The sequence below is a fragment of the Martes martes genome (assembly GCF_963455335.1).
Source record: "Martes martes genome assembly, chromosome: 12".
NCBI lineage: Eukaryota > Metazoa > Chordata > Mammalia > Carnivora > Mustelidae > Martes > Martes martes.
The window spans coordinates 7,251,227-7,271,064 of record NC_137900.1 but is presented as its reverse complement, the minus strand read 5'-3'; the positions used below and the strand labels follow the sequence as shown (position 1 = coordinate 7,271,064).

Genomic DNA, 19,838 nt, shown 5'->3' with positions numbered 1-19,838 from the left:
AGAGATCTAAGATTTGGATGAACAAAATGGAGGCTCAGGAGAAAGTAAAGGCTGACTGGATAGCAGATGAATGAATTTGTTTCCTCATTTCAGCCTCAGCAAAACGTTAAGAATTTGGCAAGGCAGAGAGCTGAGATTTAATCTTGAGGCTATTAAAAACAATGAACTGATTTGTCTAACATTTGTAGGAAATGTCGTGGTGGGAGATGTGAGACCAGAAATTCTTGATCCTCACTTTAGGAATTTAAGGTGGGAAGGGAAAAAGAAGGGGTGGGGAGGAAAACAGAGAGACAGACAGACAGAAAGGGAGAGCGAGGAGAGAGTATGTTTGTTCCATACATGGAGGAAAGAGTATACGTTAAGGGATTTCAAATGTGCTCTGGGGTTAGAGAGCATACGGCCTCTTGATGTACGTGGGAATCCATATTCTACAGAGAGATCGGGAATGTTCTGAAGTAGAAACAGAATGGAACACAGAGGAAGCATATCTGCCGTTTCGGGAAGAAAAACCTCGTTTTCCAGAAACCATTTCCTCCAGGTCCCTAAACCGTCCTGAGAAAGCGCACCCTCCCGGAGGACAGCAGACCAACACATGTGGCGGGAAGGTCTGAAAGACCCCACCTCACAAGGAGACCAGTACTGACCGGGACGTGCCAGGGGGCAACTGGACGGCAGAGCAAACACAGCGGCAGGCAGGACCCTTCCTGGCGAGAGCTCCGGTGTGACCCTGACGTGTGGCCAAACAGCTGAGGAGTGGCTCCTTACACACCCGTCAGGTCTCCCACCCATGAAAGGGTCGGGGCGCTGTTCATCCCAGAGATGCACACCCCAGGCGCCCCCGAGAGACCACTGCGCGCTGGATCCGGGCGGGAGCAGCGAACTTCTCCCGGGGAGGGAGGCAAGGCTTGTACTCTGATCTTTGGGAACGAGGACCATGCAGAGGAAGTCCGGGTGCAGACAGCAAGCAGGTGGGAATCCGTGGGGGTCCACAGCAAAAGAGACTGGGGACAGGAGTCAGGGGTCGAAGGAAAGCGTTCAGGGGCTGGGATGAAGATCTCACTCTTGGGGACGCTTTCCCTGCCAGATGGGTTTACCCCATCCTGGGGAGAAAGCATTAGGGAGTCATCCTAACAACACCACCTTGGGTGGCCAGGCAAACACCCCCTCTATAACCTGTGTCCTTCTAGAAGATCTGTGAGTACATCAGATTTAGAGGTAGATACAGATTTACAGATGCGATCACACGCACATGCGCACCTGTGCACCCACGTTCTGTTTGCTCATTGAAATAGTAGCTGTCTGCATCGAGAATCACCATGTCCACCAAGCTACCATGCACAAAAATGCCTAACTGATTTCCCTGGGGGCATCAAAATAGGACCATGTACAGTCCAGAACAGGGGTTGGCAAACGTTTTTCAGCCAAGGGTCAGATAGCTAACTCCTGAAGTCTTCACCGTCGTGTTGCAAATACTCAACTCCGCATTTGTGCTGCATTTCTCATTTACCAGACTTCGAATTTTATCTAAGACTTTCTACCAGTCTGAAAGGCTCTTACAGCACGCATTGCAAGTTCTAAGCTCGTTGGAATCTCACATGGATACAAAAAGTTTACCAGGATCGCAGAGCTCAAAGTTGTGTGTGACATGTATACAGGGAAGTCATTCCAGACAAAAATGGACACTGAAATTGAGGAAACCAAAAGCTACTGGGCCGTGGGGCCAGAATCGCCCTAAGCCTCATGTCCAACTGGAGGCCTAACTCTACTGTTAAAATTAGACACTAAGAAATAGGGTATGTACTAGTCTTTGGACAATTTCATTGTCCAAATGAAATGATGATTTCTCATCATTTCATCATGATTAACTCGTGCCACCCAATGGTACCACAGGCAACCCCCAAGCCCTCAGAAGGCTTTCTTGTATCAGCCCTACCCAGTGGTTCTGTAGGATCTATGCTGTATAGATGCCGGCAGCCAGAGCCGGATGCTAAGGTGACAGCAGATGCTTAGCCGAAGGCAGTGACCCCGGTTGGCATATAATACCTACACTTTACATGTGACCCCAGACATTCCTGCTGACGGGGGAGGGGGCGGCTCTGGTCATTAGTAGCTGATAGGCCAAACCCTTGGAAGTTTCAACTAGAAAAGACCAGTCATTTGGGGGCCTCGGCTACTCTTAGGTCTTTCCGTAGGTTCAGAATGAAGCGATGCTCTGATCTCATACTTGCAGACTGGCCTTGCCAGCAGTGGTAAGTTTTGATACATGCATGTCAGGAAGAAATTGTGTGTTTGTGTGTGTGTGTGTGTGTCTGTCTGTGTACATTTTTCCAGTTCCTGCCAATGAATCGTTTGCTCTAGGAAAAAAAATCTTTAAGCTGTCAAAGGCAGTAAGAACAGGTAACTGTAAAATTGTTCTGAAGTGGTTTCTACCTCATAGTTGGAATACGAAGTCTCTTTGGGACTTACTTTTACTCTTAAACGTGAAATAAATTACACATATGTAGGAACTGAATATACAATACTTTCTCCCCATGTCACAAGTTCTTTCCTACTAGTCATTCCTACTAGTTAAAATTTGATACAAGTCTAGCTATGATCGTCTAATTGTTTTTATGTCTGCCCTAATACTGCCATTTTTTTTTCTAATTGACTTTTTTCTGCATTCGGTTTTGTTGACTGTTTTTACAAAGCACTGAATTAGTTTGCTTCTGACTACCAGCTGGGCTCCATCCCAAACAATGCTGTTGGATTCTTCATAATTCCATGAATCACAGGACTCAACACTCAAAAACTGTCTAGAGGCTACTTTCCCCCTTGCCATATAGTTTCATTAAAGCCTTCGCACTCCTTTATATTATCTGTTTTATGAACTTTAAACTTCTAAGCTCATCATGTCAAAAACATGATGGTCTAATTGTACACACTGCTCCTTGGATTGTCAGTGCCAAATCAATATTTAAAAATCTAATCTGGAGTAGAAGGCAATCAAATATAATCTCTCCATGGACAGAAAGGTCTTGAAATGTCAATCATAAGGGATTTCAGAGCATTAGTTAATTTTCTTGAAATGTCTTCCAAATGAGAACCAAGTTCATCGAAGAATTTTACATTTAGCTTTGGTGCAAGGTTTCACAACTGAGGACAAACAGTTGTGGATTTTAAAGTGATTTCCAATTTTATAAAATTTGCAAGGAATGCGAATCATGTTCCATTTGGTAAAATCCTGCGTTCCCTGGTGATTCTTCTTTCTATAAATGTATCTTCCCAAGCATTCCCAACTAAGATGGCTGAGATTTCTGCCGGCTTGCTGCAAACCAAAGCAAATTGGGCACTCCAGCTGCTGGCGGTCCTACTCCTTCGCAACGGCCACGTGTGATGTCGGCTGTCCTCTCCACAGACTGCGGACTTCCGTCACAAGTCTAAGCCTTCAGGCTTTTTTGTTCCCCTCTGCCCCCTGCGAACACAGTCAAGCACGCGCCTTTATGCTGTTTCAAAATCTCTAGGAACCACTCGTGAGTGAGCACGCAGGCAATGAAGTACGAATGTAAGCCCGAGGTCCTCTCGAAGGAAAAAGTCATTTCAACAGCAGGAATGCACAATGGTCCCATTCGGCTGAGCCGAGAAGGGCCTCCGTCCTGAGCCCCACACTCTGGAGAGCCCTGCCCTGGCTTTCCTGTGGCTGGGGCACTCCCTCCAGGCCATCACCGGGCCAAGTGGCCGTGTCTTCTTGGAGCCTTTGTGTCCCTCCCACCCCGCAGGCCATACTCTTGCTCTCTAAGATGTCTGGACTCCCCGAGTCCCCTTCCCGGCCTGTGTAGATTTCTTCTCAAGTCCTCCCTTCCCAAGAAAGAAGGGAGAGCCAACGAGGGGCGGCGGTTTTCTAAGGGTGGATAAAACCTAAACATTGGGCTATTCACAGCATAGGATGGGGAGGGATAAATAAGACAAGTGGTCTGGGGCCAAAGGCTGGGCATATCCATGTCATTATTTGCTGGCATGGGCCTAGGAGGAGCCTGAGAATTTTGCATTTAAACCCAGACTTCTAAGTTGTGATCAAGACATACTTATCAACCAAGGTGGATGCAATCGATTTCGCTTATACTTTGACTCAAAGCTTTTGAAATGTTTGGACATGGGCTACCACAGGCCCTGCACATGTTAGGGTTCAGTCTGGCTCCATAGCCTTTACGCAAATGAAACCAATGGGTTAAAAAGAAAGAACGCTGGCACACCTAACTTAAGACAGGCTTCATTCGAGGCCACGGTCCTCATCTAGGAGGAATTCTTGGCCTTGGTTGATTATGCGAGAGGTGCACTTCTTGATAATTATACCATCTCTCTTTTTCAGAAATTATTAACTGGACCGGCAATGGGGGTAGGGGTAGAGAAACATGTTCTCTTTAGACGCAGTAGTGTGAATCAGGTTTGAAGTGAGTGTAGTATCAAAACACCTGACCCACGTACTTACAGAGAATCTCTCACATTTACACAAGTGTATTAATTGTAAACAGCAAGGGTGAATCGCAGGAAACCGCTCCTGTGACTCAAGGAACTTGTGGTCTCCAACAAGAGCAACTTCTTTATCCAAGGACCAGGAACCACCTCAGCCACCTGTTTGTGAGCAAAACTACTAGAAATACAATGGCAAGGCTAGAAGCCACCTGGGCAGGGCAGGGGATGACATGAGTGCGACGAAGAGGCCAGCAGAGGGAGCCATCATGCTTACTCTCTGCCCCACAAGGGGCTACTTCAAGTAGCTCACTCTGAGGCTGGGGATACCAGGCTAACTCTTCCCTAAACAAAGAGCCCAGGGGTGGACTTTCCTGAAGAGAACAGTGTGCTGAGATTTCTTTCCCGATGTGTCCAGTGACCATTTCAGTTCTTGAAGTATGGTAAGAATTCTTCAACTCTTTTGGGGCGTCTGGGTGGCTCAATCATTAAGCATCTGCCTTTGGCTAAGGTCGTGATCCCAGGGTCCTGGGATGGAGCCCCATTTATCAAGCTCCCTTGCTCAACACAAGGCCTGCTTCTCCCTCTCCCACTCCCCCTGCTTGTGTTCCTTCTCTCGCTGTCTCTCTCTCTGTCAAATAAATAAATAAAATCTTAAAAAAAATCTTCAACTCTTTTATACTCTTTCCCCACCTTCAAACTCTTTAGGAAAGCTAACCTCTAGTTGAAAGCACGTAGGAAGGCCTAACTTGACAGAGAAGGTTTCTGAAATGTGGACAGACACATCCTGGGAGGGAAGGAGCACTTCTGGGTCTCTGAGTTATATTTTCCTGATAAAAGAATCCAGTATGTCAATCATGAAATCCAATGAGGGGGCCTACAAATTGGTAGTCTGTCTTTCCATCATTGTTTTGTACTTGCTTTCTGGAATGAGTATTGTTTGAGCACCTACGGGAGGACTGTGGTTAGACCACAGTTACAGGCAGAAGTCCACTTCCTGAAGAGCGGAGGAGAGGAGGTGATCGCCCAGAACTCGCAGGAAGGAAACCAAGGACAGGTGGCTAATGAGCGGGGATCCCAGAGCTGGAAAGGGTTGTGGGCCCGGGCAGCTGAGTCCCTGGGTGCTTTTCTCAAACACACAGAAAGGAACAGAAAGACAAACCAGGGACAAGGAGGGAAAATGAGAGAGCTTCTAGAAAGCCAGTTCTTAGGAACTTGGAGGATGACGGTGTAGAAGAAGGGCCCCCCATGGCTCTCCTCCAGGATGTCACTTTGAGAATTTCTTTTCAAGTTGGCAGGAGTGTGCTCATGTAGAGGGCAGATTTACAGATTTACAGCTAAAAGCAGACTACAAATTCCAAAACAATGATTTTGACTTAGGTCTGGTCTGTGGGTGGGTACGGAGGAGCTGAAGGGTGTAATTTGTTGGTGGTGGTGTTTCCCAGCACACTGAGCTTTCCAACTGCCATTGGCCTAGACTAGTTTTTCAGTTCATCTGCATGTCCTAGACGTCTAAGGAACAAAAAGTGTAAGGACGATCAAGATGCATCCCGAGATGCAGAGGAAAGAGACCCTAGAACAAAAGGATGAAGCTTACACGCTCGACATCTGGCGTGTGTGTGTAATCGTGAGTACGCGTGTGTTGGGGAAGCTGAACAGCACAGACGGAAATAAATGAGTCCCCATTTGAATCTGTCTACAAACAATTTATACGGTGAAAAATGAAAACGTGGACCGAACCCATGTGGCGCCTTGGAACGACACAGTTCTACTTTCTACCGCTTCCTAATTCTGGTGTTGGGGAAATTTTCAACCCGTTTTTCTCACGGGTGAAATGGGGACACTCACACATGTCTTTCAAGGCTTTCGTGAATATTAAGTAAGAATGCAAAACACCTAGTATTGGGGTGCCTGGGTGGCTCAGTGGGTTAAAGCCTCTGCCTTCGGCCCAGGTCATGATCCCAGGGTCCTGGGATCGAGCCCCACATCGGGGTCTCTGCTCAGCGGGGAGCCTGCTTCTCCCTCTCCGTGCCTCTCTGCCTACTTGTGATCACTCTGTCAAATAAATAAAATCTTTAAAAAACAAAAACAAAAACCTAGTATCGTGATTGTCACAAGGCAATTCCTCAATGTTAATTAATAAGAAAAATTTAAGAATATCAATAAGCTTTAGTATAATAATAAACGGTATAGCTTTCAACAAGTATTTGTTAAATTTTCTAAACTGCTGCTGTTCCAAGATGGCTTTTTTCTACAGATGATTTTAACTTGAGATATGATCCATTCATTTTAAAATATCCTATAACTAATCTATCATTCCACAGGTCCATTTTCAGCGTATTCCCTAGTGGTACTTGATTGTAGGACTCACTGAAATCTATTTTTCATTAGTTTGATTTTACCTTAAGAATCCGTGCTTATTTACCATGATTCTACTTCTACCAAATGGAACTTTTTCACTCAACTTTTATCCTAAAAGCTTGCCTTCTGAATTATTATTGCTCTGGTCCAATTTTTAGGTTTTGAAGATCTTTTTTTTTCCCCCTTTTACTTTGAGTACATCAACTCTGATAAATTCAAGACATTTTTCTTTTGATGGTATATTCTTAAGGGTTGTTCCATTTTTTTCCCCTAAAAAGTATGACTAAAATATCATCTTTTTTATATTGCTATTCATGTCTGAACCACCGAAGCACTTTTCGGGTTCTACTTTTCATTTAAAAAAATTGGCTAAGTGGGTGGCTTACATGTAATATTAAATAAATGTAATTAAATTATGACAGACAATTTAAATATATTGAATAAGTTAAACACAAAAATATTTATCTCAGAAAATCATTTTATGCAGCCACCAAAATTTATAGACTCAGCTGAATATTTTAATGGACTATGTCTATTTTAAGGAAATAAACTTCCAGAGAGACTCCAAATAATTATAAAATTCAAATAATAGGATAGTTTCCTGCTCAATTTTTCTCACCAGGGCTGTACAGAAAGCCCTGATTTTTCAAAAAAATTTTTATTTAACAGGTGTGCAAACAGATGCAACTTGTTTATTTTATTCCTACTCTTAAAATTTCTCCACTCCCAGAGAGTCTCTGTGTGTATTTATAGTATTAAAGTTCAAAAAAATTACATAATTTTAGCAGCAAATAAACTCTGTTTCCTTTTTATCATCCAGGCAAAAAATTTAACCACAAAACTCTGGACTTGCACGTGCTTTGAATAACTTACTAGTCAGCATTACTGTGGCAGCGGATTGACATTTAGATGAAAACGCGTCGGGTGGGATTCTGTTTCTGTTTCTTTTGGGGGCGCTCTGACACGGCAGTCTTTATGCCAACAATGGATTTACGGTAGTGTAACAGGGAATGCAAAAATAGTAGTTTTGTACCGTTGTATCTGGGTTTATATGTAAAACATGGATTGGTCTCTCCTGCCTACTCAAATAATGTAAACAATTGTAAAATCAAAATTTATTTGTTGATTTCTCATTAATGAAGATACACTAACGGTCCCTAAGTCACTTTAAAAGGAAAACCTTTCCCCTTGCTTCTGGACCTAGTTGGCTGTCTGCCACCTCTCCCAAGTAAAGCACCCATAAGGCAAAACCAACGACTGGCCAAGTCTGTGTCTGACTTCGCAACAGTTCTTGCTCCCATCCCCCATCCTGCAGCAGGTGATAAGCGTCAGGGATTAACACCAAGAATTTGGGGGCCAGTCTGCTTGGTTTTGGAGGCTGTGTGACCTTAGCGAGCTACTTGATGGCTCTGTGTCTCATGTCTTTATCTGTAAAATACATATGGTTTTGGGGTGCCTGGGTGGCTCAGTGGGTTAAGCCCCTGCCTTCAGCTCAGGTCATGATCCCAGGGTCCTGGGATCAAGCCCTGCATCAGGCTCTTTGCTCAGGAGGGAGCCTGCTTCCCCCTCTCTCTCTGCCTGCCTCTCTGACTACTTGTGATCTCTGTCTGTCAAATAAATAAATAAAATCTTTAAAAAAAATACATACGGTTTTATACAGGGATAACAATATTCATTGAGTTGTCATGAATTACTAAGTTAATCTACATAAAACACTTAGAACAGTGCCCAGCACATAAATAGTATGTGAATGCAGGTTTCACTTGAAGTTTCTGGCTTTCTTTCCTCATCCAATTCTACCTCCTGTCTACTGAATTTGAGGGTGTTTGACCCTCACATTTTCCAAAGAAACTTCCCCTTGGCCATACTCCCTTCCGTCGCAGGCAGGACCTGTGTGCCTGTCTCCGTGCCCCCTTACCCCCAAATTCTCACAATTCACATAGCTAACTCCTTTTGCCCTTTCGATCTCACTTCAAACATCCCTGCCGGGGGGAGCCTTCCCTGGCGCTCGCAGGCTAGCTTAAGGCCTCATGCTTCGAGTATTCCTCTATTTCTAATTCTGTAGCTCCACAGTTATGTGAACATTTGGTACATATGACTCCCCTACTAAAATGCAAGGGCCAAGATTCACTTGGTTCATTACTATAACCTCATTATTACAGCACTTAGTCTACAGTAGGTGTGTAAGAAATACCTGTTACATAAATGAATAAATTAATTTCAGAGATAAGTCTAAGACTCAACATCAGTGAACATGATTCACCCAAGATTATACCATGCAAATGACAGAACTACCAGGAGAATTGAATCCTCCTGACTCAAAGTCCTCTATTATTTCCAGGGCGTTAAATCTTTACTTACACGTGTCATACAAAGAACCACGTGACTAGTATAGTGCAGGTTCTAGAATGAAAAGCTAAAGTACAGATCAGAGAGAATGGGGTATGCGAGGTAGTTTGGAGGAACTGGAGCCCCCTGAGGAACTGATATTTCAGATGTGAAGTAGGAGTTAGAATAAGCAAGGGGAGTTGGGCAGAAAGTCCCGGCTAGAAACAGCGATTTACACAGTGGTTCCATGATGAGCAAAGCTTGGTGAACAAAAACAGAGAAAAGACCACTGTGATGGCAGCGAATGGAATAGGAAGAGGGAGGCTGAGGTTAATCTGAGGGGCAGGGCCAGATCGAGCAGGACCTTGTGTACCAAGGAGGGAATTTTGTTCCTTCACTAACGCGAGAGAATACCACGGAGGGGTTTTAAGTAGGGGTGACACAGCCAACTCTGCACTTTCATAACATGATACTGACTGCACTCTGGGAGGTCTGGGGAAGAGCAGACTTAGTAATTGGGGGGACGTAGGGGTCTGGACAAGAGTCATGTAAAAGATCATGCTCAGATGTCCAGCATGATCAGCAGGGAGAATGTGGTACCGGTTACTGAGAAAGAGCCATTAGTAGACACATCAAGAGTTTGATTTCATTAAGTACATAATAAGCTCTCAATAAAGACTAAGAACTATTATCATGTTTGCTGTCGTTACTGATGACTGAAAACCAGTGGCTCCAACTGAGGGTAATGGTGACCTTTACGGATTTCAATGGATTTGAGTCCAAGGTGTTGCTCCCACCATGTACACGGGCACTTCTGGACTTGGTGTCCGAAAGGGGGAATCACCTAAGGGGAGAAAGCAACTGAGCCTCAACATGCAAAAGCCCTTTTGACCTCCAATCTGAATTCTAGGGTAGCCACAGGATAACAAGGGAGAGACACATGTGAAAATAGCCTTCTGTTTTCTGGAATTTCCTTCTCTTCTTCCCAGGAATCAAGAAATTTTAGATATGATAACATGACCACGACCTCCAAATCTGCAGTGGCCAACAGATATACAAGGCCATCAATGTTGTATGGGTTGAATAATGGATGAGAAGAGACAGCTCAAAGGATGGTCCTATAAACTGGGTAAGGAGAGAGTAAGCAAAGAAATCAAGAGATGCTCTTAGATCTTAGGTCTTGCAGAAGGTATTTTATACCTTGTTTTCTAATCGAGATTTTAATCTTTTTATATCTTCACCTCTTGGGGGAATGTGTCACACTCATTCACATTGTTTACATAAAGTAAACAAAAACAAAAACAAAAACAAAAGAATGCCTACAGGCATAGTCAGTAGGCAGTACTGACTATGAGACCATCTTAACCCTGGTGAGCCAGCACTGCCCAACCAACAAGCAGGGGGCGTGCTGAGCCCTCACGCTGGGTGACCAGCTCCTACCCACTGCCTTTGTGCTCTTGAGATGCAAGGGAAGCCAAGCCCACATATCAGGATTAGCCTCGTGGTACTCATTAGAACCCCTGCTATCATATGCAGACCACTTGTTAAAGGAGTCCCAGAACAGACGAGGGGGTTGGCAAATGGGTTAAATATACTGGAAGGCAAGTCTGTTTCTAAAGTTGGGACCCCTGACTTGAGAAATTCTGCAGTACTTAATCTACATGCCCACTGGGCGTTTGTAAGACAACCACTGCAAGATGCTCTAAAGGAAGGTCAAGTCTAAGAAAAGTCCAGATTGTTTTGGTCCTGCCTGTTGTCTAAAAGCTACAGTGATCCTTGCTTCATCTTGCACATAGAATGTATGTACATATAACTGGCATGATTTAAGCACAATCACTACTGAGAACATCACACAAACACGTACAGATCAACAAATGAGAGGGATTTTAAAGAGGGAAAGGGGAACCTTTTGCCCAACCTACTTGAAGACGTCTAACATGGATTTTATTGATAGTAGAATATTTACAAAGCATCTTGAGGTATTTTAATATATTTTTAATTTATACCTTTATTATCATATTTATTAAACTAGGAAAAGCATCTAATACTTACTTGGATTTTCTAAAACTTAAATAAGCACATACACACAGCTTCAAAATGAACCTGTCTTCTTTACTGCTTTGGGTAATTTGTAATATTGCCTGATATTTATAATCTAGCAAGATCCGAAGGACCCCCAGTTCAGGACAACAAAATGAAATGGCGGACATTCACTTGAGCATTTGCACCGATCCCTCAACGTGTTCGCCACTCCTTGTGTAAATTTACTTCGGAGTGTTAGCTTTCTGACACGCGTTGAAAACAACACAGTTTTATTTTCTATCTAAGAACTATGAAGAGAATGTTTTCTTCTTCATAGCTTCAGCAGTGAGAAACCTGATTTGAAAACCAGAGTCTGAGTACTTGGGACAGTCTCCACCACCCACCGGAGCTACGTAAACGTTTCATCTGGGTCCTTTGCTTTTTACATCAACCTCAGATACTCATCTGTAAACCGGGGTAGAGCTGTGCTTGTCTCGGAAGGCGTCCAGTGCTTGGTTACATAGAAAGGACTTTGAGCTGTGCCTGGCACGTAGTCAGTGCCCCCGAAACATTAGCTTTTGGCACCATTATTATCGTTACTATCCTTCTGAAACAGAACCATTTCTTTCGTTCCTGGGCACTTGGACAAAGAGCCTACAAAAATACATATTTAGTCTCTTCTCTACATTCCTAGGCCTTCGCCTTATCAGCAACATCAATCTTTCTTACTTCCTGTCCCATAAGGGTTTTTTTCAGTCTAGTAATTCTCAAAGTTTTCTTAAGCAGACACCTTTATAATATATTGAAACATACCATGAACGTTCACATGATGTCATTTATAATTTTAGACTCTTTTAGTTAAGAGAATACACACAAACAGAGGGATTTAAGGACCCCCACCCCTCAATAACTCCACAGCCCCTCAGGACCATCATTGTTTTAATCAATCAATAATATATTCAAATTAAAACGAAATTCAGGTTCTTTTCTCAAAGCCCCGTGAGTCACAGCTCTTCTGGCCTCTCTTACCTCGCCCATGACCGCGATGGGTGTCTCTCCTGTTGCCTGAGCAACACGATGTTCTACTAAGTAGAACATGTACTCATCGTAGAGCAGACGGATCAGGTGGAAGGAGCCAAAGCTAGCAGCGCTGCGTAAGGTTAAGTCCCGAATAACCATTGAGCTGTTTCGAGAGAGAAGACATATATGCAGCCAATATTAGTGACCAGGACGAGAGTTCAACCTACTTTCCCTCCTAGAAGAAGTTAAGTCAGAGGGTCTAAAAGGCTGGTGTACTACACAACTTGCCAAGGACTCATTTCATGACTGAAAGCAGTCGGCTCCACTCATTTAAGCAGGGTGGTAAAGAGGTACCCCTTCATGAGTTTTGGTTAGATCCAGACCAGATCTAGACAGGTCTTCACCGGGAAAAAACATTTTATTATCATGGCTGAGTCTTCTGATTCTATCTCTCTCACAGAGGGGACCAGAACTAAATAAAAAAGATTGTTGAAAGATTGGCAATTCATCACTACCATAAGAAACACTCAAAGTGAAAATCTTATTGATGGGTAAACAATGTGTCACCATGTCCCAGTGACGACTTTGGGTGTACACTTCAGAAGAAATAGGTATTTGTGCCATACAAAGATTACAAAACATACTCTGTAGTAATGCTCCCAGATGTGGCAATAGAGAATGAAAGTATGTACGGAGATCCCTGCAGATCTTACTGGAAGGCAACTTTTTTTTTTTTTTTTAAGATTTTATTTATTTATTTGACAGACAGAGATCACAAGTAGGCAGAGAGGCAGGCAGAGAGAGAGGAGGAAGCAGGATCCCCGCTGAGCAGAGTCCAATGTGGGGCTCGATCCCAGGACTCTGGGATCATGACCTGAGCCGAAGGCAGAGGCTTTAACCCACTGAGCCACCCAGGCACCCCGGAAGGCAACTTTACTAATTGATCCCAGTTTCTTAGATGTCCATTTAAATTAAGCTGATTTTCCATTAGAAATAAGTATAATAAAATTAATTAAGAAATGCATATCTTTGAAAAAATGTGAATTTATAAAATATGATACCAAAATATGAATGATATTATTAATACTAACAATATACTCTACTATATTTAAAATGGAAACCAGTCCTAAATAAAATTTTGCCCTCAATGAAGATACACTGGTCTTGGATCTTATCCTTATACTTCAAATCTCCTTAATATTTCTAACTTAGAGTCAGAGTGGGATGAGTGTGTGTGTGTGTGTGTGTGTGTGTGTGTGTGTGTGTGTTTCTTATCACTCTCATTTTGTGGTCTTTTCTAGAGATTTTTGGCCTAGGAGAACTAAAACAGCCATTATATTCTTAGATAGGTGGAAGAAATAGGATCTCACAAATGGATAGGCTGATATCCTAAAGCCTGTTTTGCAATGAAGAATTGTAAAATGTCAGGCAGATGGAAAAAGACTGTACTTCTGTTTTCTGTTTCATTGTCAACTTTATTTATGTAGAGGCTATTAATATATCAAATTCTATACATTTGGTTTGGCAAGTGGCAGATGATCATGGTACATGTGAAACTCTAAACCCTACATTCTGATTCTGGCTCTTTGTTAACTCACTGTCGACTTTAAACAAATCATTTCCCTGAGATTGCTTTTCTTCTTGGGTGAAAATAAAAGCTACATTTTTGCTCTTACCTAACTTACATGATTATTTCAAGGACGTGAAATAAACTTATGAATGAACAGACTGACTACTTAAATATAAATATAATATACAGAACAGGAGAAGATGAGCTTCTCATTCTCAGTTGGCTACAGCAACAAGAACAGGAGGTACAAATATTATATGATGATGGCAGGGGACCTACCATTAGTGGATTTATTTACTAAAAAGAAAAAGAAAAAGTAGGAGTTTAGAGTGAGACTGACTCATGTTAACCACAATGTGATCTTAATTTTAAGCATGCCGTTCAACATTTTAAGGTTCAAGGTTAGTATAGATCAAATGAGATAATGTATGTGAGATCTTAAGAAAACTAGCCATTACTAATTTCTCTGATGTTGGCTATAGCAACATTTTTCTATACATGTCTCCTGAGGCAATGGAAACAACAGCAAAAATAAACTATTGGGACTAGTTCAAAATAAAAAGCTTCTGCACAGCAAAGGAAACAATAAAAAAAAAAAACAAAACAAAACCTAAAAGACAACCTACTGAATGGAAGAAGATATTTGCAAAGACATATACAATAAAGGGTTAGTATCCAAAATATATAAAGAACTTATATAATTCAACACACACACATACCCACACAAAACACAACAATCCAATTAAAACAAAGGCAGAAGACACAAACAGACATTTCTCCAAAGAAGACGTCCAGATGGCCAACAGAAACATGAAAAGATGCTCAACATCATTCATCATCAGGGAAATACAAATCAAATCCACAATGAGGTATCACCTCACATCGGTCAGAATGGCTAAAGTCAAAACACAAGAAATAACAAGTGTTGGCAAAGATGTGGAGAAAAAGGAACGCTCAAGCACTGTTGGTGGGAATATAAAATGCTGCAACCACTGTGGAAAACAGTACGGAGGTTCCTCAAAAAACTACAAATATAATCAACCAGATGGTCTAGTAATCCCACTACTGGGTATTTACCCAAAGAATATAAAAACACAAACTCGAAAAGATATACGCACCCTATGTTTATTACAACGTTATTTACAATAGCTCAATTATGGAAGCACCAAGTGTCCACCCATAGACAGATGAATGGACAAAGAAGATGTGTCATATATACATACATTGACTATTATCCAGCCATAAAAAGAATGAAATCTTACCATTTGCAATGACAGGGATGATCTAGGGATTATAATGCTAAGTGAAATGTTAGTCAGAGAAAGACAAATACCATATGATTTCACTCACATGTGGAATTTAACAAAACAAAGGAACAAAGGAAAAAAGACAAACCAAAAAACAGACTCTTAACTATAGAGAACTGATAGTTTTTTAGAGGGGAGGTAAGTGGGGGGTATGGGTGAAATAGGTGATGGGGATTACAAGTACATGTATCATGGTGAGCACTGAGTAAGGTACAGAATTACTGAATCACTATATTGTACACCTGAAACTAATATAACAGTGTATGTTAATTATATTGGAATTAAAAGAATTACCCATTACCACGTACTACATATATTAGAGTTAATAATATATTCATTATCATACACCATAGTTCTAGTGAATAATTCCTTAGACTTAAACACCTTAGCGAATACCTCAAGTTTAGAACTCTGTAAGTGAACTACTAAAAACAGATTCTTTCATTCATATGCCACATACATAAAATTCTGTTTATAATTATATAAACGGATATAAAATTTTATATATAAATTCTGGAAACAAACATAAAATTCTATATATTTGAAATTAAACAATTATTTTTCTATGGAAAAATCTAAAAAGGCAGAGAAACCTCTACTTAAAAGAGCAAAAGCAAACACAACATGAAAATAAAATGTTGCATAACATTTTTACCTCTACTGATCCAAACTTGATCATATGAAATAAAGAATTTTGAAAAATCAAGTCACACAGAGGCAGAATATTTGCTCCTAATTGCTTCACTTATTGAAGGCAGCAAATATTTATAATATATCCCAGAGAAGACAAATGGTTAAAAAAATAAAAAAATATGAGTACTCTTATTCAAAATTTCAAAAATTACAAATTAAAGTAAAATACCAAATCTCATTTATCAGACTGTAAGAGGACGAGGAGGTCCAGTATTACAGAGAAGATGGGAAAAGAACTCTCATTTACTGTTTTCACAAGTATAAATTCATGAAACTTCTGTTTGGAAGAGAAATTTGGTAATATTTACCAAAATTAAAAATGCAGAAAACCTTTGACCTACCAATTCTAACTCCAAAAATTTATGCAAATGAACAAAGGTAAGTTTTAACTGTAGCAAATTTATCCCACTGAGAAACCAGAAGGGAAAGCCAAATATCCATCAGTCGATGTTGATTAAATGAATTACAAATTATGGCTCATTCATATATGAACCGTGTGCAGTTTAAAGAAATGAGGAAAATCAGACATAAAGGTAGTAACTCAGAAAGGTGTCTATGATATTATGCCAAGTTAAATAAGTAAGATATATAGGAGTCTATTTAACAGGATAACTGTCTTATAGTTAAAAAAAAAAAAAAAATCCTACCCTTAAGTAAATGGGAAATTATTAGCACCGAGCTAGGACACTTCATTAACACAGTGTTCATCACTTCAGAAAGTTCAAACCTTTTTACCAGAATGTGTCTGAAGATACAGGGGAAATTTCATGCAAAGGTTACAGTATTTTTTATCATTGTATCACAACGCCAAAACCCACCCGAATGCTTAAGAATAGGGGAAAAGGTAATGTTTAAATAATGTGGGAGATATACATGTGATATTGGATATTGTGAGGACATTAAAAGTTATGCTTCTCGGGGCGCCTGGGTGGCTCAGTGGGTCAAGCCTCTGCCTTCAGCTCAGGTCATGATCTCAAGGTCCTGGGATCGAGCCTGCACAGGGCTCTCTGCTCAGTGAGGAGCCGGCTTCACCCCACTCTGTGCCTGCCTCTCTACTTACTAGTGATCCCTCTATCTCTGTCAAATAAATAAATAAAATCTTAAAAAAAAAAAGTTATGCTTCTGAAGATGTTTAATGACAAGAAATGCTTAAGATATAACGTCAAGAGAAAAACGCTAAGGGAAAGAAAAATACAGATGATAAACTGTGGTAAACAACTGAATTCCAATTTTATATCACCACAAAAAGCCCTAACAATTCACCAGTGGTTATTTTTCCAGGTATTAAAATTATGAATGATGTAAGTTTATTTCTTGTTAAGTTTTTTTCTTTTTTAAAGATTTCATTTTCAGAGCGCCTGGGTGATTCAGTTAGTTAAGCATCTAACTCTTGGTTTTGGCTGAGGTCCTGACCTCATGGGTTGTGGGATCGAGCCCCATGTTGGGTTCCGTGCTCAGTGGGAGACTTCCTGGGTATTCTTTCCTTCTGACTTTTAAAAGATAAAATAAAGTATTTTATCTTTTAAGAAATCTCTAAACCCGGGGCACCTGCGTGGCTCAGTGGGTTGGGCCTCTGCCTTCGGCTCAGGTCATGGTCCCAGGGTCCTGGGATCGAGCCCCGCATCAGGCTCTCCGCTCAGCGAGGAGTCTGCTTCCCCCCCTCTCTCTTCCTGCCTCTCTGCCTACTTGTGATCTCTGTCTGTCAAATAAATAAATAAAATCTTTAAAAAAAAAAAATCTCTAAACCCAACATGGGGCTCAAACTTACCACCCACAGATCAAGAGTAATAGGCTTCACTGACTGAGCCAGCCAGGTGCCCTTCTTTGTTATTTGTAATATTTCACAGATTTTCTAAAGTGAGCACATACTGATTTCATTTAAATAACGTTTACTTTTTAATTTTTTGTATTTAAAATTTTTTTAAAAGATTTTATTTATTTACTTGAGAGGGAGAGGGAGAGAACCAGAGAGAGAAAGAACAGAGGGGAGGGGCAGAGAGAGAGAGGGGGAAGCAGACTTCTCACTAAGCAGGGGGCCTGAAGCAGGGCTCGAACCCAGGACCCTGGGATCATGACCTGAGCCGAAGGCAGAGGCTTAACTGGCTGAGCCACTTAGGTGCCCCTAAAATATGTTTATTTCAATAGAGGACATTACAAGTATAAAAAACCAATTCTGGGTCAGTTGAGCGTCAGTAAATCTTTGCAGAGATAAATATCACAGATATAGGATGAATTACATATAATATTTTTTTAAGTTCAAGCTTTAGGCCTTTATATTTCCCTTGAGATAGAAAAACCCTGAAATCGTGTTAATGACTAAGAAAAGTATTCAGATTGAGTAGCTTTCTGACAGTGCTATAGACATCTGCCGAGTCCACCGGGTAGAGGATTATCGCATTCCTACTCTGTGCCAGTGTCTTGTTCCAGAGCGGGTCAGAGGAAATTCTGGTATCAACAGAGCTCACTCTAGTAAGAGAAAGGGCTGGGAAAAAAAACCACAGGTAGGTATAAATATAAAGTGAGGCCGTGATAAATCCTATGTGAAAAAAATAAATCAGGGAAAGCAGTCAGAGAGTGATGGGGGCAGGCACTTGAAGTGAGGTTGTCAGGTAAAATCTTTCTGAAGAGGGGACATAACGGAGCGGAACCTAGGTTGAAGGGAGCCTTGTGAACGTGGGAGCTTCCCCGGCAGAAAGGAGACAAACGCCAAGACTGTGAGGCAGAACCATGCTTGATGCGTTCAAAGAAGAGCCGGGAGGCTCGTGCGGCTGGAAGACAAGGAGCAAAGAGAAGAATCCAGAGTGGGCCCGGGTCACTACTGGCTGATGTCGGGTCTTGTAGGCCATGACAAGGTCTTGGATTTTATTCTAAGTGTTTTGGAAACTTTTAGGTAGTTAGGCAATCAACTTATTTCAGCACAAAATACACACGTAATACCAAAATGTGCTGGAAAACAAAACAAAACAGAAATCTGCTGACCTTCCGGTACAATCCCCAGCTATTTTTACCAAATACTGATAAGCATGCCATGAAATTACTGTCGTAGGTGTAGAAAAACATCAGTTGACTTGAATGATTAATGCTACATCTCCTTCAGTATCTTCTCTATGTTGGGCCTTTGCCCTACAAGCCAAGTATTAAATGACACAATTAGCGGTTTAATTGGAAACTTTTTGTCTGATTCAGACTTCTGTAAGATGTGTTGCAAAACAGACTCCACTGGATTTCGCGTTGCTAAGTTACCACCAATTCAACTTCTTTTAAAATCAGAGTTCTCGAGTTAATTATTTTATAACAGATGAGGGACCCCTTTGTGGATTTATCTTTATAACTACAGTCTGGGAGCTGTGGCACATATGCTAACCAGTGATACTCAGTCCACTCTGTGCATCCGGGGATATGCCACATCCTTCTTAAGGAGAAAGGGGACAGCGTTGCACCGGTGACCCCCTACACATTCTTTTCAAACAGTGCTGACGGTCGGCTCCAAAAAACTATTACTTTCTGGAAGATTCATAAATCGTCCAGTTGTAGGAAAACTAAGTTCCCTGTATCCCCTTTCGAGTCACTGTATCAAAGCTATAAATTTTGTTCTTTAAAAAGGGAGTATTTGGGTGACCCTCAGGGTGGCTCTCAGGAATGTTCTCTTCTGTTAACCACAGAACACACCGGCTGAGAAATGGCCCACAGGACTTCTCCACGTCTGCCCAAGAAAGGTGGTGATATCTTCTTCCCACCTCCCAGGGAGCCAACGGTAGTCATTCAAAGCCAGGTTAGGCCAGGAGAGACCCCCGTTTGGAGCACAGTGTGTCTGTAGCAGCGTGTCACCTGCTGTCCTGATTGTCTGCCAGCCCATTTCTCTCTTTGTATGCTTGTAAATATACACACAGAACTTAAGAAATTATGAGATCACCCGGCTTCAGAACACGAAGGGTCTGTGTGTGGAACTGCCAAATTCTTGTTACAATGCCAGAACCATGCAACACACACACACACACACACACACACACAAAACTCTGTAGTTCTGCCTCTCTGATAGTTTGTGAAAGCAATTTCATTACCCAAAATGTTCTTAAGCCTCAGTAAAA

At 41.6% G+C, this 19,838-nt stretch overlaps 1 protein-coding gene across 1 annotated transcript in view; it reads right to left on the bottom strand.

Moving 5' to 3' along the window:
- RFX3 (regulatory factor X3) overlaps nucleotides 1–19,838 on the bottom strand; it is a 156,449-nt gene that overhangs the window by 8,348 nt on the left and 128,263 nt on the right. The window contains exon 14 of the mRNA XM_080819674.1: nucleotides 12,190–12,343. Coding sequence (XP_080675800.1) covers nucleotides 12,190–12,343 — 154 coding nt within the window. The remainder of the gene's footprint in view (nucleotides 1–12,189; nucleotides 12,344–19,838) is intronic.